General features: G+C 49.4%; 1 protein-coding gene across 9 annotated transcripts in view; it reads right to left on the bottom strand.

The window, feature by feature from the left end:
• Positions 1–6,858: 6,858 nt before the first annotated feature.
• The window catches only part of RASAL2 (RAS protein activator like 2), a 160,728-nt gene continuing 150,294 nt past the window's right edge, over positions 6,859–17,292 (bottom strand). For 4 of the 9 annotated variants that reach the window (XM_058842375.1, XM_058842379.1, XM_058842378.1 and 1 more), the window contains exons 15-19: positions 17,106–17,240; positions 15,879–16,081; positions 15,351–15,438; positions 13,452–13,482; positions 6,859–11,612 (exon numbers count right to left, since the gene is read on the bottom strand). In XM_058842375.1, the coding sequence (XP_058698358.1) occupies positions 11,482–11,612; positions 13,452–13,482; positions 15,351–15,438; positions 15,879–16,081; positions 17,106–17,240 (588 nt within the window). In that variant the 3' untranslated portion in view covers positions 6,859–11,481. The remainder of the gene's footprint in view (positions 11,613–13,451; positions 13,483–15,350; positions 15,439–15,878; positions 16,082–17,105; positions 17,241–17,292) is intronic. The other 5 variants (XM_058842376.1, XM_058842377.1, XM_058842372.1 and 2 more) reach the window with 2 other exon arrangements.

Here is a 17,292-nt window from a genome sequence, read left to right as displayed (position 1 = left end):
TTTACTGTCCTCCTTTCCAGAGAGATCCTTACCTTCCATCTGGCAGCAATCTTCTGACCTCCACTCAAAGCAACAGCTTTCCATGTCTTGTCCAGGACCTGTCCAAAGCTGAGGCAGCAAGATCTGCTGCATATCCCTCATGGGGAAAGCCTCTGACCCCAAACAGGAGAGATTCCTGGAGTCTCTTTATTCACAGACTCTTGACTTTTTGTTGGGGTGAGAATTTGCCATGGCAGAGTAGATTCCACGGTGAGGAGCCTTCAGAAATACAAATGGGGAGGCTACAGACACAAATATTGTCACATCTCTTCCAGAATGAAGACATGATTACTTGAGAGCCTGGGTTCAGAGTGAACCACAGCATTCTGTGGCAGCCCAAGAGAGATCCTGCACCTGCCAACCTCCCCTACCCGAGGCTCTGCTGCTGAGCTGGGCTGTTCTGCACTCCCTGGGCACAGGGATTGCAGTGGCCTTTAATTCTCATGGCTTTCCAGCTCATCCTCATGGAAATGAGCAAAGCCTGTACCTTTTGCTCTGTGTCCACTTCTTATGTCAGGCTTTTTATTTACATCAGCACATTATTGCACAGCCATTAATCATTAGCTCACTTTTCCTGATAGACATCACTTCTTTAAGAGAAATACTGCAGCCCAGCCCTGTGGGTAGGAAGGAGAGGTTTGTTTAGCTGGGCAGCATTTCCTTCCCCTGCTTTTTATGCTCCTAGGACTTCAGTGGGACACAAATTAGAGGGCAGCATGAGTGGGAAGTCTGTGGACATTGTCACAGCAACAGATTTTGATGTGGTCTCAGAGAGGTCTGGAGCCAGCAGGGATGGCCTAAGGCTTCCAGGAAAGATGAGCATTCCACTGACAGCCCTTCCAAGAGGGCTGGATTGCAAATGTTACCACTGAACCTGTTTGCTGATAAGGCTTGTAGCTCTCCCAGCATCTGCACAAGTGTATTTGCCCAAGATACTCCACATACTTGTTTTTCATGCTGATAAGGGAGCAGTGGTTAAGGAAACACTTGTAGCAGTGAGCGTGTTCGTGTCATGCCTGCATAGGAATCATTTATCAAATTCATTCCAGACTCACTGCAGTAGAGGCTTCTCTGATAGCTGTGACCCTTACAAGTGCAGCAGGAACGTGAGAAATGAGGAAAAACTGGGCACAAGTGTGGTTTGTACTCACTCACCACTCACACAGCTATTAAAGAGACTAAAATGAAATTAAAAACTTGCAGGTTCCCTGTGGAGCCCTGGCAAGGAAAGCGCCAATCCCCACATGGAAGAACTACAGGTAGGTTGAAATAACAATGCCAAAACTTCTGATTCACTGCATTTTCTCCTTTCCCACAGGGAAAGCAGCCAGCCTGCCACAAACTGGGCTGGGGCCAGGTCCAAGTTAAGCACATTCCAGTTCTCTGGGCTCCTCCAGGTTTTCTATCAGCTGAGAAAAGACCTTTGGGCCTCTGGTGAGCCCACCAGGATGGTCTCTTTGTGATGATGCACATCTCACCTTCAAATCCCTGATCAAAGTCAACTGCAAATGCTGTACTGGAAGCTATAAAAACCTCTTTGTCACTTTAAAATTCTCAAACTATTTGATTGCATCCTGCTTTGTGTCTGGGGTGGTGGGTCAGCAGCCAAAGTACTGGCGCTGATGCTCCAAAGATTGTGGGACAATAACCCCCCTTTTGCCTCATGCCAAAGAGTGCAATGAACATATCTGGAGCAAAAACTGCTTTTACTATTATTATTATTATTATTATTATTATTATTATTATTATTATTATTGTTATTGTTATTATTGTTATTATTATTATCACCATCATCATCATCATCATCATCATCATCCTATTTTCTTCTCCTTCTTATTGTTATTTCTATTTCTATTTCTATTTCTATTTCTATTTCTATTTCTATTTCTATTTCTATTTCTATTTCTATTTCTATTTCTATTTCTATTTCTATTTCTATTTCTATTTCTACTATTATTATTTTACTCTCATTATTTACTATTTAGGGCCAGAGACAGTCCAGGTTAGTATTTCTTGCCCCACTCTAGAAGGGCATCTCTTGTTGGGGAGCATGAGACCAGGCCTGCCCCAGTGAGTGAATAAATCAGTATAATAAATCAGAATAATAAATCAGAATAATAAGTAGCACAGTCCTACAGCTGGGCAAACTGCAGGGAAGGTGTGATCCAGGAAAGCTGCACAGAGCATAATTACCAGGCCCAAATCTTAGCACCCAAGTACTTGGATCCTACAATCATCCTGAAATCAGATGCCTGTGTATTTTTGACCCAAGCACTGTCCAAGCTGCTTCCCGAGGAGAAATCTGCCAAAGCAGCTCATTCCTGCCCCGCAGCATTGCAGCCATTCCTGCCCTGGGCTGGGGGCAGGACAGCAGCTCTGCTCCCTCCAGGGCTGCCTGGGACCCACCCAGCTCCTCTGGGGGCTGCAGCCTGCAGGCAGGGCCCAGCAGCTCCTGGCTGATCAGGTCATTTATTTTACTGCTTTTGAAAGGCATTTGAAAAGCCACCATCAGCAGTTTGTGGTTCTTTTCCCCAGGATTTCTGATCTCTGGGATAACCCAGAGATCCCCAGGCGCTCCTGAACACCCCAAGCCTGTCCCTGCAGCCAAGTGGGAGCAGTAGCTGGGGACAGGATGCTCTCCAGAGCACATCATCACAGCAAACACCCTCAGGAAAAGCCCCCAGCAGCTGCCAGACAGCAGCACACGGGCAGAGCTCCCAGAGCATCGCTGTCCTGAGCTGGGAGCGGGGTGGAGGTCACAGCTTCCTTCAGCCTCTCCATCTTCCCTTCAGGCACAAGGTGATTCCAGCAGCGAGCGTGTCAAGACAGCAGTTGGGGCAGATGGACTTTCCATTTTAAGATCCCTGTTTTCCCAAAGCCACAATCTGCCCAGAGGGAGAGCGTTTCTTTAAAAAAAAAAACCCCAAAACAAAACCCACCCCCCCAAAAAAAAACCCAAAACCCCAAAAAGAACCCAAATCCCACAAAATAAAACCCAAAAAACCCAAACCCAACCAACCAAACAAAAAAAACAACCTTACAACAAAAATCTCCAACAAAAATCCATAACAAAAAACATGGAACTGAGGGAGCAACAATCTCTCTGCCCTTCAGTCAACCCTAGGGGAGATGGCAAGAATTTTATCCACTTTTTTAGCCTTACTGGTTGCTGCAGCAAAGACTTTCTAAATGCTCCCCAGTAGAGCACAGATCCTGGCATGACTGGGATCTGCTTCTCAGTCTCCCAAAGAATGAGAAAAATCTCAAAGGCTCTACTTAATCCCAATTATGACAGTATCAGGCCTAAGTTCTTCCGGCCTTCCTCATCCTAATAATCATCCAACAATATAAAGGAAATTCTTGCAGTTCCTTCTGGTACTGAGGAAAAGGGAAGTCAGTTGTCCACCAATCCTTCCCACCAGGGAAGTCCTGGAAAAAGTCCTTTGGAAGTGCTGAGGGAAGCAGTGAGTGTTCCAGAGACAGAGGTGTCCCATGGACCCACAGCTGAGGGCCAGGGAAAAGGGACATTTCAAGGTACAAACCCCAGGGCAAGGCCCCATGTCCAAAGGGATGTGTGCTCCCAGGCACTGCAGCTAACTGGGGGCCAAAGTGAATTCTCTCACTGGTAGGAGCTGAAATCCACCCAGCATCTTTTAAAAGCTTTCAGAGAGCTGTTTTTTACTGGACATTCGTAGATTGTGTCCCTGGTAAGGGCAGCTCCTCCTTTCCGAGGCTGCAGCAGGATGTTCTGTGGAAGGCTCAGGGTGTCCCAGCCCCTGTGTGTGACACCTGTGCTCTGAGGGAGGAAGAGCAAATCCTCAGAGCAGCCCCTCCAACAGGAACAATCCATGGTGGAGTTCCAGGTCCAGCATGGATGGTCCCTGTCTGACCCTCGTGAGGGGAGGGAAGAGCTGAGTGGCTGCATCCTGCAGCTCAGCTCTAACTCCTCCTCCCTCACTGCAGGCAGAACTTGCTCCTTGCCAAGCAGAGCAGGAACTGCTCCCACTGTCTGCATCCTGCTGCCAACAGAAGCCCAGACAGCAGAGAAAAGGCAGTGAGAAATGTCACTCATCTCTGTGCAGGTCACGTTTCACTCTGAGTTAGGTTCTGTCATCATTGGATCATCCTCCACTGGGGTCAGCACAGGGTATTTGTCCCTTGTGATCCCCATCCACCCGTGACCCAACAGTGCTTTGGGGTCCCATGGAGGGTGCTGGGAACATCCATCCCCAGTGCCCTGCTCCTGGCAGCCACCATGGAATCTGCAATATTGGTAATAACTTCTTCCATTTCAGCCCAGGCTGCTTTGCTACTGAGCTGGGCCAAGGAGGGTCCTGAAAAGAGGGCTCAGGTCCACAGAACTCGTGTTTCCCTTGTGTCAGCAGGGCGGAGCTGAGTAAGGATGAGGAATTCATGCTAGCTGCAGGAAGAACTGACAGGTAACCAGGTTTCATGTCTACAACCAGGATATTTGATCTACCCCTCGCAGCAAAAAGCAGGAATTGAATACATCATCTGGAGACATGAGGATATTTAATCTGTGGGACCAGGAGAAAGGTGAAGGACAGCAACATGAGATGGGTCCATGGACTCTTGTCCTGACACTCATCTCAGCATAGGCAAATTGCTGTTCCATCTGCTAATAGATCCAAGCAGCAGCTGCTGCTCAATGTAAAGCAGCAGTGCACATCCTTGGAAATCAGTCAAGGTTGTACACTTACATCTTTTGGGCAGGAGGACTCTTGGAGGGGAGGAATTTCCCAAGTGAACTGCAAGAGTGACAGGACAGGCTTCAGAGCCCTGTGCACTCTGTCCAGAGTGGCTGGAAATGGGAGAAGAATTTGCACATTCACATGCAGTTTTACACAGTGGAGTAAAGTGGAATTCAAAGCAGGATAGATAGAACACCTGGGTTTGGGACAGAAAAGCCCAGACCTGCCCCAGATATTGCTGTATTATCCCAGTGCCATCCTCACTGGCATTTGTGGCTCCTGCCGCACCTCACCCCCCACTTCAGCTTCCCTCGGCACAGCCATCGCTTCTTTCCTCCTTCCCGTCCCTCTCCCGTTCATTCTGCCCCTCTTCCCTTCCCCAAAACAAACCACCACAGCAGAGGCGACACTGGCATCGCTTTTCCTGCTACCTCCGCATCCCATCCCGGCCCTCTTCGTGCCCCGGTACAGCCCGGACACAGCCCCGGTACAGCCCCGGTACAGCCCGGACACAGCCCCGGTACAGCCCCGGACACAGCCCGGACACAGCCCCGGTACAGCCCGGACACAGCCCCGGTACAGCCCCGGTACAGCCCCGGACACAGCCCCGGTACAGCCCCGGACACAGCCCGGACACAGCCCCGGTACAGCCCCGGACACAGCCCGGACACAGCCCCGGTACAGCCCCGGACACAGCCCCGGTACAGCCCCGGTACAGCCCCGGTACAGCCCGGACACAGCTCCGGACACAGCCCGGACACAGCCCCGGTACAGCCCCGGACACAGCCCCGGTACAGCCCCGGTACAGCCCCGGTACAGCCCCGGACACAGCCCGGACACAGCCCCGGTACAGCCCGGACACAGCCCGGACACAGCCCCGGACACAGCCCCGGTACAGCCCGGACACAGCCCCGGTACAGCCCCGGTACAGCCCCGGTACAGCCCCGGACACAGCCCGGACACAGCCCCGGTACAGCCCCGGTACAGCCCCGGTACAGCCCGGACACAGCCCCGGTACAGCCCGGACACAGCCCGGACACAGCCCCGGACACAGCCCCGGTACAGCCCCGGTACAGCCCCGGACACAGCCCCGGTACAGCCCCGGTACAGCCCCGGTACAGCCCCGGTACAGCCCCGGTACAGCCCCGGACACAGCCCCGGTACAGCCCGGACACAGCCCCGGTACAGCCCCGGTACAGCCCCGGTACAGCCCCGGACACAGCCCGGACACAGCCCCGGTACAGCCCCGGTACAGCCCCGGACACAGCCCCGGACACAGCCCCGGTACAGCCCCGGTACAGCCCCGGTACAGCCCCGGTACAGCCCGGTACAGCCCGGACACAGCCCGGACACAGCCCCGGACACAGCCCCGGTACAGCCCCGGTACAGCCCCGGTACAGCCCCGGTACAGCCCCGGTACAGCCCCGGACACAGCCCCGGTACAGCCCCGGTACATCCCGGACACAGCCCGGACACAGCCCCGGTACAGCCCCGGTACAGCCCCGGACACAGCCCCGGTACAGCCCGGACACAGCCCCGGTACAGCCCCGGTACAGCCCCTTGAGTACGCATTTTACACTCAATAAGTTCACTGTGGAAGGTTTTCCCATTCACTGTACATAAGATTCCATGCACCTGTGAAGAACAGATATCTCAGAATCCAGCACTTGTTGTGAACCCGTAAATAATAACATCCCTCTGCATGTCCGCGGCTTTGGGCTGCTGAGTGAGAATGTGCAATTTAGGAATGGGTGAAGAGGAAAACCGGGCTGATCGCATTGACTGGCCTGGCGTGGGGGCAATAACCTCGGGAATTAACGCAGGGACATTTCAGCAGCCAGTGAGAACCCCACGGCTGAAGGAAGCAGAGCAGTTCTCCGAGTCTCCACAGCTTGTCGCTCTCTCACTCCACAACGCCAGACATTCCCCAGCTTCTGGACACAGAATTGATCCTCGGCCCGGAGCCCTTGGTTCGCTCAGGCTGCTCTGTCCCAAACATTTTGTCCCACTGGGAATTCCTTCCCCTTCACCCTCTGCATTCACACAAACACAACCCGAGCACAAAAAAAACCCGACCTTAAATCAGTGTAAGTTCACAGAGTCCAAACTGTTTAAAGTTAAAGTTTATTTGTATTCTTTGTAGGAATATCAATAAAAGTCCTCAAATGTATCTATATCTGTACATATTACAAGAACCTTCAAAAATTATTCACAGAACAAAAATAAATCTTCTTTAGAACAAACCCAGGCAATGAAATGCAGAAATGGATCTCAGAGACCAAACAGTCCAGTGCTACAAGCATAAAAATACGGCTTGAAAAACAAGTTTATTCCTTTTTAAAGGTGTACTTTGTTGAAATAAAAAATAAATTATTTAGAGCTATCATTGTAGAACAGTTCTGTGTAGTAACACTCTTATTAAGGCCCTTGAGACAGAAAATCTATTTTTGCAGGTAGGATTCCTGGCAGGCATGATCTGTAAGGACATGCTCACTCTCCTGGGAGTTAACTTAGTGTGGAGAAGGAAACACCTAAAAACATCACCCAAATTTAACCCTTTTTCCTCTGGCAGACTCAGCTGGATGCCTGTGGCTGACCATGCCCACCACTGATGGAAATGCACATCATGGTTCAACTCAGACAGGAATTGTTCTCCAGGAACAACACAGACATTTTGCAGAACACAAACATCCACACAAGTATTGCTGACACATTCCATGGACATGGCTGTAAAATTCATGGACTTCCAAGTTAAAAGCTGGTGGGTTTATGCAAGCATCAAAATATGAAATGAATATATCATGGGGGGAAAACTCACAGCCAAACCAAAGCAATTACATGAACACAAAATAAACCCCATTTCTTTGATGATTTATTAGATGGATAAATAATATATTAATGAATACACCTCATATTCTCTAACTAGAAAATACACACATCCCTTTCCATGCTCCTGTAGATTCCCTGCCTGAGTTATGCCACTGGAGAGGAATGTGGCAAAATGTGTAGCTGTGTGATCTGTGCTTTTGTAAAAAGCTGCCCATTTCTGACACACCAGGGAAGTAACAGTTGGTAATTCCTATGTGTGAAGTCTATTTCCCCTAAAAAAAAAAGCTCAGAATTCCTAGAGTTGCAAAGAACAGGAATTTACAGGATGCTGCCCCTAGGCTGTGTCCCCTCAGAGCCTGTCCCTTGTCACCCTGCTCACCTCACACACCACACACAACCTGCCAAGAGGCCACACACAAGAGGCTGCTCTGTCTCCCTGCCCTGCTGTGCTGGCCTCAAGCTTTTCCTGAGCACTCAAGAAGCTCAGGTGGCTTTGAGGTTTGGAGAGAAGCCTCCTAGAACGGTACCAACGTGCCCAGCACAGGCTGAGACACCAGGTTGGGGGTTACTTTCCTGTTCAGTCTGAGGAACATGACTGTTTCTCCTCCAGGCTATCCAATTTTTCCTGCACTACTTCCTCTGTTCCCCAGTGAGAGCAGCAGCTCCTTGCACAGCACTAGACACAGCCATCAGCCTTTGCTCAGAGTGTGAACCCAAAGCCAGCACCTCCCATCACACATTGCACATTTACTCCCTCACTGCTGCAGAACCCCCTGGCCACGAGTCTAAACCTAAACGTGATCAAGCCCAGGCAAGGCTCCTGCTCCTGAATAGACACGTGCTTTAGTGCCACTTGGATTTTATCAGTCTGGACAAAATAGAAACTGGCATTTTCACATATTGTCAGCTTCAGGCGGCTGAAAATTTTTCTGGAAGGCTGCTTGGTAACAAACTAGGAGAGACAGCTGCCTGCAGGACTCAGGAGCAGTGTTTTGTGCTGCAGCAGATCAATTCCAGTCTTGCAGCACTGACTTTACAACCTTCACCCCTCCTGGGTCTGCAGGCAGCGACTCCTGGGCTGCAGGAGCTGGAGAAGCACTCCTGGCACCTTAGGGGAGAAACTGGAAGAGCAGAGAGACAGCCAGCCTAGCAATGAGAGAGACCACAGAGAGGGGTCAGGCTCTGAGAGAGCCACTGCTTCTTCCTACAAGCTTGAGAAACACACAGGAGAAGGTACAGAATTGGAATGATGCACTACCAAAGACCTCACCAGTATTGGGGCAGGGATTCTTTCCCCTCTAAAAATCCAGGCTGAAATGCTGCCCCTATTGCAGAAACCAAAGTGGACCCTCAGCACCAAACCACACAGCTCAGCCAGTGACCTCTGACATTACCACAGCACTGGGGAGCTCTGGGGAAAGGTGTTTCCTGAAATAATGCTGGGATAACTCCCCATGACCAACACTCCTGCCTTGTTCTGTCAGTGCAGCCGCACGGGCGCTCACTCACACCTCGGGCACAGCGCACCCACGTCACCTGCACGGTGCCACAAGGGAGCAGCTCCCAAAAGGGATGGGAACACGTTTCCCCATGCTACAGCTGGGCAATTACAGTACATGGCTACAGGGACATGCAGATCCCACAGAAACAGCCCACAAAAAGGGTTTGTGTAAAAGAGGCCCTCACCTGACAGCTCAACACAAACTGGAGAAATTGCTACGGCTGCGATGCCTGAAGGGAGAAAGGAGGAACTCAAAGGCACAGTTTGAGGAATAAAATATCAGAGGTCAGCAAGGATCTAGAGCTGGAAGACAGTTTGGAAAGCATGGAAAAGTAACCACTGCTGAGCCAATGCAGAGCACAACCCCAGGTGTGCCAGTGCCAGCAGCACCGAGTCCCGGCCGAGCAGCCGGGACTTTGATCGCAAAGAGCTGAGCACTAACCCCAAATCCCCACTCTGCCACCGCCTGCATCAGCCACAGAGCTGGGATTAATTCATTTCCAAAAACCAGGCAAACTTGGCAACAGGCACCGGGTTTGGGTCTCGGTATTGCCAATAATTCATGTGCAGGGAACTGGCTTAGACACTCCTGCATTTTTTGTGAGACAATCCCACACTGAAGCATCTCTCAGTGAAAACACCCTCAAGGTTTTGTCTCAAATTGAAGTAAACTTTTCCAGTTTCCACAGCATGTGTGAATGGTTAATCACACTGGCTGTTACTGGTATGTTTCTGTAATCAACAGTTTCAATCAATGCTGTGATAATTTCATTTACTGTGAGAGTTCGAGGGCTAGAAATGCACAGCAAAAGATGGAAGTAAAAATTCACACTTAACTCCAGAATCTGGGATTTTAAAAAAAACAACAACAACAACCCTCTCTCAGATTAAATATTGTGGCACTTGTTGAAATCATGAGAATTGACAATACCAAGCCATTTACTGTTCATCTGTTACAAGTTGTAAATGTCACTATCTCCCAGGAGAAGGTCACTTTGGAGCAATATCCCATTCACACACAGTCTGGAATCATGCTTCTATGAAACACAACTGAAAGGAACTGGAGATGAAAGCTTAGCCAAAACTCCTGAAAAAACCTGCCATGTACAGAACTCAAAAAAGAAAAAAAATCCCTTTAAAGTATCCAGAGAAAGGAAAATTTCAGCAGAAATGGAAGATCTTTCAACATAGGTGCAGAAAGCACCTTTCATTGGAAGTACACTGGCTAAGCAAGTGGCTGAAATAGTGAAAATAAGTAAGCATTAAAATACAGAAATCCTCTAGAAAAAGGGACTTTTGCATATGGAATTTCCTGTGCTGGGCATGGGCACCCTTTGGTTAGCCCTTTCCCGAGAGGATTAACCTGTCTGTTCCTGATGGAGAGCAGAGAGGGAATTCAGGGTGCCGCTGCAGGGGTCGTACGGTGGGGGTTGGCTAGAAATCGTTAAAAAAGTATTTACAGGTCTGTAAATCCTCCAAACAGAAAATATAAAACTGCATTAAAAGTGGGGTAAAAAAGAAAGAATCCTACCACAAAATCCTGCAGATTCCCTCTGTCTGACGGGAAGCCTGACTGTGCAAATTCCAGGAATCCAGCTCGCTGCTCCCACTTTGTACCTTCTTCAGAAAGGCTGTTTTCTGACAGAGTCCTATCAAAAGTAGGTACGGGACACAGCAAGAGCCAGTTCTCTTGCTAAAATGTTTGCTATCAAGTTTGCATTCAGCTAAAGACCAGCTGGGGAAGAGGGGAATAAACCCAGCTGATGAGTTTTCCTATGGAATTCATTCCACTCCATTCACGTCCTTTTATCAGCCAGCTGCTGTCTCGGGTCACCCGCTGCTCACCGCTCTCACACACACACACACACGCTCCCCTCTTCCTCCTCCCAGGACTGCAGTGCTTTCAACAAGAGAAAAACAACAACAACAACAACAACAACAACAATAACAACAACAACATAATAATAATAAAAAAAATAGCAATAATTAAAAAATCTACAGTATTCACTTCCTTTTGGTATATTACATTGGCATTTTTCTGTACACAACCCAAGAGCTCCCTCTATTTACACAGTGATCCACAAGGACTTATTCTGGGGAGCCTGGTTCTCCTGGCCCTGGGTGGGGAATTAAAGCCCACCCTTCGGAGTCGCTTTTTAAATTTTATTGAATGTACAATACTATCTTAAAACGATTTAAAATAAAATTTTAAAATACAATTCTAAAACAATTTTAGAACAATCTTCAAACAATACAATCTTCAAACAATACGATTTTCCTTGTACAGAAGAACTATGTGCAACAATCAGTGGCGGTGAGGGGTCTTGGCTCTGCTCCGTCTTGCTTTTCCACGGAGGTGGTTGGCAGCACCTGCAGAATTAGAAACTGCTGTTCTTAAATTCACCATTCTCCGTGATGGAAAGCTTGGGAGGGTTGCCATTCCGGACGTGCATGGTGTAGCGCTCCTTTACCTGCGTCAGGGCACTCATCAGGCGCGTGTTGGCCGAGTCCAGGAACACGATCCGCTTCTCCTGCAAAGACACCCCACAGCGTCAGAGCTGCTGCTCACCCGGGCTCTGGGCAGAGGCAGCTGGGCCAGCATTCCCTGGAGAGATGGGCTGTCTGCCTCTTTCTGTTTTCGGGGTGCCACGGGCTCCTCTGCGGCCGCTCTGGCCCTCCGGGACTTTTTGCGCGACGAAATCCGAGTTACAGCGGGGAACGGATCCAGGCAGGGAGGCTCCACCCAGCCAGGCAGGGGAGCGGGAAGGTGTCGGTGTTAGTAACAACAGTAGCCAATTTCGATGTTATATTTTAGAAGTAGATTAGAAAAACAGAAACAGGCAGCAGAAAATAAAAGTGGTGGTGGTTGTGGGGGGTTTTATCTGGCAGAGAAAAGTGCAAGTGGTGTCTGCCGACCGTTGTCTCTGCGTTTTGGATGGAGTGTGCTCAGAGTAAACTCATGGGATGCTCAAAATAAATGAAGAAATAAATAATAATAATAATAATAATAATAAAGCAGATAATGGCAGCCTGCGGTGACGGTGCAACAGCAACACAGAGAAGCAGCAGCCAAAGCTAACGCTGGGAGTTACTGGAGGTGAGGGGAGAGCGCGCTGTGGGTGGAGGGGAGATGCCATGGACAGAACACAAAGAACAAACACGGAACACGCTGCTCCTAGACCCATTCCAGCTCCACAAATCCACGTGCCCTCTTGATTTCCTTGCATGGAACGTGCCAGCCTCCACTCAGAGCAGACAGCTCAGGGATGTGTGCTGCTAAATTGACTTAACCCATCACCAGACCCAGCCTGCTAACAGTGGGGTATCTGCAGTGGGGTACAGCACCAGAGGGGCAAGCCAAGGAGCTGTTGGCATAATCAGAGATGACATTTTCCATCTTTCTCAAAAAAAGGAATAATAACTGCAGAAAGCAGTGCTAGAGACAGCAGGAAGGTAACTGTGCTCTCCATGTCATCAGCTGATTGGCTTTTGCTCTTTGAGAAGGGAAAATGTCTCATTTGCTCAACCAAAACAAGTTACATGTGGGAACTCTTCCCAGTCCAGCCCATTGAGAAACAAAATGGAGGGAAAAATGATGCTCAGAAGGCATAAACACTGAGGAACAGTTCAGACACACTGCTCAGGAGACTCACGTGCTACCACAGCCCCCTGGGATTCGGATCCCAGCACATCAGTGTCTGCTACAGCACGAATCAGCAATGTCTGCTTTTCTCAGCAGGCTCCCCCACAGGGGTGAGTGCTGGGGTGCAAAAACAAAGCAGAATTTAAATCCTGCTTCTGGTACTGCCCTGAAGACACTGAGCTCTGTGTAAAGCCAGCAGAGGTGGAAGAGGCACAAGGCCTCATCCCAATGCAGCTGATGGGAGCAGGAACATGGAGCCTAGGAGTTACAGGCCTTTCCTCCCATGCTGAAATGAACCCTGCAGAACACAACTGCCTCAGCAGGAATGTGCTCCTCAGCCAGGCAGAGCTCCTACTCCTCCGACTGTATTTCACCTGGAACATAGAAATTAAAATGAAAATTTTCCTTCTGAAACTTTTCCTGAAAAAAATTCTAAAAAATCTTTCCAAAGAGTTGGGAGTGAAAGGCTGGGTGTTTTCAGACACTGCTGAGCACTCACTGAGCCAGTCTGCAAAACAGCTGGAAATCCACACTTGGAAAATCAATCTTAAAAGCATGAGCTTGGTGAGTAGAGGCATCTTCTCACTGAAAGGAAAACTGGATCTACCAGGCACATCTGTGACACACTCAAGGCACAGGGAGCAGGAGAGCTGGAATGGGTAGGAGGTCAGTGTGCTGGGCCAGGACTGGGTACTGCTCAGCTAGAGAACTGATTGGGTTTACTTGCCTGTTGGAATTATCTCATCCCCATTTATGACCTGTAATTTAACACAGCGGAGATGTCACTCGCAATAGCAACTGGGCCAGTTCTCTTTGCAGCTGCGCCGCTCCGAGGAGAGAGTCTGGCCAGACCTGTCCCTGCTCAGGCTCCAGAGCCAGGAGAGCAGCTCGTGTCTGTGTGCTTGGGGCAGTGCTGGGAGCTGCACTGCACCCCTCCAACCATCCCAGGCTGGTGTCCCTAAGCACAGGATCCCAGGTCACTGCTGCTCCTGGCAGCCTTTAACTCTTCAGCCGTGTTCCAGCCCCACTCAATGAATCTCACACCAAAAAACACCTTTCCTCTTCTAGCCACTGAAGAAATCCTAAAAAAAACCTTCCAAGCACGACTTCAAGGAATTGCTACAGAACCCAGCAGACATCAGGGCACCCCTGGTGAGTCTGTTCTGAATCTTTCACCAGTTTCCTCCTCTGCTCAGGTACTCGAGGAAGGACAGTGACAACTGCACTTCCCCCATGCACTGCCTGACAGTGAAGCACTTGAGGTTTGCCAGTGACCTTGCTTGCCCAAGAAAAAGAGAATTCATTAATGCTGCTGTTCTGCTCCTGTTTTTTCACCAGTTTCCACCACAGGTGATAAATGCTGCACCACTTGATGAAGTGTGATCGAGGACTACAATCTTCCACAGCCCTGAGGGTTTGAAAGTCTCAGAAGTCAGCAGTGGTCCCCTCTGCCAGCTGGTGACACTGGGATCACAATGGTCCATGCTCCACCTTGCTAGCCCATGACAACACCAAGGCTGAGAGCCTCCTGGCACACACAGGTTAACAGGCAAGTTTCCTACTCAGTCACAATCTCTCCCCTCCAAAAATCACTTCGCATGTTCGCTCAGTGACCCTTCCACCTTCTTGAGGCAGATGAAAAATGCATCCACCCATTGCAGAATTCAGGCTGCTGCTTGGATGAGCTGCCATTCCAAGTCTGTAATCACGAGGTGCTCTGACCGTGCCTATCTCAAAAAAACACTGCTCTTTGCTGCTTTATATTTTCCCTACAGCTCCACATGAGTTCAAATATACTTCAATGTTTAACCATGTTCAGCTGAGACTCCCACCACCACTCTTTGTGTAGGGAATAACTTAGATTATTCCTGAAAAAATTATTAAAGAAAGTTTCCAGTTGGAACTACTGAAAAGCCCAGAAGCAGGAAAGAGACCCTCCAAATGCAAATACCACAAATGTAACACAGCAGGCAGATACAAACCAGTCCCAGGTTCTGTTGTGGGATCAGCACAGACACAGAGGAAAAGCTGGAATGACCCCACAGGATACACCCACATGCACATCCCGCTGGGTTCCCCACCCCACAGCTGCCCAGGATGACCGAGGTGGGAGCTGCAGGTCTGTGGGAAATGGGCATTTCCCCAGGACTGCCAGGGATGGCCAGGGGGGGTGAAATGCCACGTGTGACATTCCCAGGACAATGCTCTGTTGCAGCATTCTCTTTCCTGGACTCCACTGTCCAAAGCCATGCTGTTGCTGGCACAGCTGAGATGCATGCACATGGCAGCTGAACTATGCTGGGGAGAGGCACAGCTTTCCCAGAGGGCCCACGCCCACACTTGGAACAACATCTACACAATGCACTGCTATTCCTTTACTCCCTTGGGATCTCACAGAGTAGCAAAGGTTTTGATCAGTCCTGGGATTTGTTGCCAGGCTGCCTCAAAGCCCAGGTCAGACAGTATTAATTAAAGCCCCCAGTTATCTCCCAGAGGCAATAAGTGACATGTGTGACACTGTGGGCCGATATGGCTTGGCAGACAGAGAACAGTGCTGGGGCAGTAGAGAGGGGCCAATAACAGGTTCTACACACAGGTTCTGGGAGATTCTGAGCTCTTTACCTACCTGTGCATCAATAATTTTCTGCTTCGCATCAATGACTGCTTGCATCTCAGCGTGATCCTTTTTCAGCTCCTCTTCAACAGCCATGAGTCTGATGAGGGACAGAGAGGGACAAATTAGGACAGTTAAATGTTATTCCCAGGTGTTTCAGGTACTCTGCCCTGCTGGTTTGACTTCTCCTGGCTCTCCAAGAGAAGAATTCTGCTGCTCTCAGGAAATCTGATCTCTCCATCTGACACCCCTGGTTGCCCAACCTTGTTATTTTCAGGACATTGCCAAAAATGTCACTGCTCTGAAAAACTAATTTCATGTACAGATTCCAAACAATGACGACAACAACAACAACAAAAGACCTACAGTAAGTACAACAGAGGCCCAAGTTAAAAAGTTAAGTTAAAAAGTTCCTAAATATTTTCTTTTACTTTCCTGACACTCTCAGGCAAGTTTCCACACCATCTCTTCAGCTCTAAGGATGGAGTGGCACAGGGGATCCGCTTGTCCCACCCAGTCCCGAGCTTTCCAAAGCCTCACCTGCTGATGATACTTTTCATCTGGCTGTCCTTCTCCTCCTGCTGCCTGCGCAGCCTGTCCTCACTGTCTTCCAGTCGAGATTTGTAGTCTGTGAGCAGCTTCTGCATCTGCTGCTCCTGCACCAGGAGCCGCCGCTCGTACTCCTCCAGCCGGCGGCTGGACACCCGCAGGCGCTCCTTCAGCTTGGCGATCTCCTGCTCGTACTGGGGGTGGCAGGAGGCAGGAGGGAATCAGGGGCAAAGGAGAAAAAACAAAGAGATTAGATCATTATAATGCTCTACTGCTATTCTTTTTTTTTTTTTTTTTAATGAATAATAAGCTGATTGAAGCAAAGGAAGTGAAAAGCAAACATGGGGGAGACCATAGAGGAGCACGTGGGCTCCCACTGGGCATCAAGCTGCTCCCATGCTGTGGGGTGTCACTCTGCAGCACAACTCAAGCAGTCAGAGGGCTCTCATGGCTCCTCAGCTCTGACTGTTCAAGTAAAAGTGTTCAACTGCAGAAATGGCCTGGGCAGCCCAAACTTACAAACCCAGAGCAGTGTGTGACCCAAATAAGTCACTCTTCAGGATCTAGTCAACCAGGGCAGGTCAGAGCAAACCAGTCACTGCAAACCAGAACCTGTCAGGTTACTTGGCTGAGCTTTTGTTCTTCTTGTCTCTGTGGGCAATCATTTCTGCAATAGTGCCATGAATCTCAATATATTCCTTTGTTTTGGGTTCATTCACCTTTCCCAGCAATCCTATGTTTTTGCTTCTTTGTCCACTAAATGCTCTCGTCCTCACTCCCTGCCTTCTCAAAATACCAAACCTCTTACACAACAACTCCATCCCCACAGCAACAAATGGCTGTAACTGTATCTGGAAAAATGGGATCTACTCCTGAAAAAACACACACTTTCAAAAACAGATCATGTGGATTTCTGTGCAGTACCTGGGTGACAGGCATTTGCCTCAGGAGAAGCCCAAGACAAAATCTGACTGCTGCTACTGATGAAAGCTGAGCTGCAGCCCTGCACAGTCCCTGTGCATGCTCTAAGCTATGCTCAGTCGGGTTAACAACCCTGATTTACTTTATTTATGTTGTTAGTGATTACTATAACCAATATAACCTGTGTGAGAATGTGTGACGCTGACAGCAGGGCCCAAAAGTCCCTCTGAACTCGCTGTGGGGAGCCCAGCACGCAGTGGCACCCCCTGAGCTGGCTGCACACAGAATCAAATCTACCTTTTCAGCATGCTTGACTTCGTCCAGGTTTGGAGTTGTGTCCTTTTTCGTGTCCTCGTACTGCCCATTGTTGAACACCCACGCAGCCGTCCTCTCCACCGGGGACAGAGTGGCAGAGTCCACTGGTGACTGCACCTGGGGCAGAGAAACCTGTTACCATCCTCCAGAGAAACTGCACACAAGCCAG

Source organism: Poecile atricapillus, chromosome 7 (genome assembly GCF_030490865.1).
Source record: "Poecile atricapillus isolate bPoeAtr1 chromosome 7, bPoeAtr1.hap1, whole genome shotgun sequence".
Taxonomy (NCBI): domain Eukaryota; kingdom Metazoa; phylum Chordata; class Aves; order Passeriformes; family Paridae; genus Poecile; species Poecile atricapillus.
This window is presented reverse-complemented; position numbering and strand designations above follow the sequence as displayed.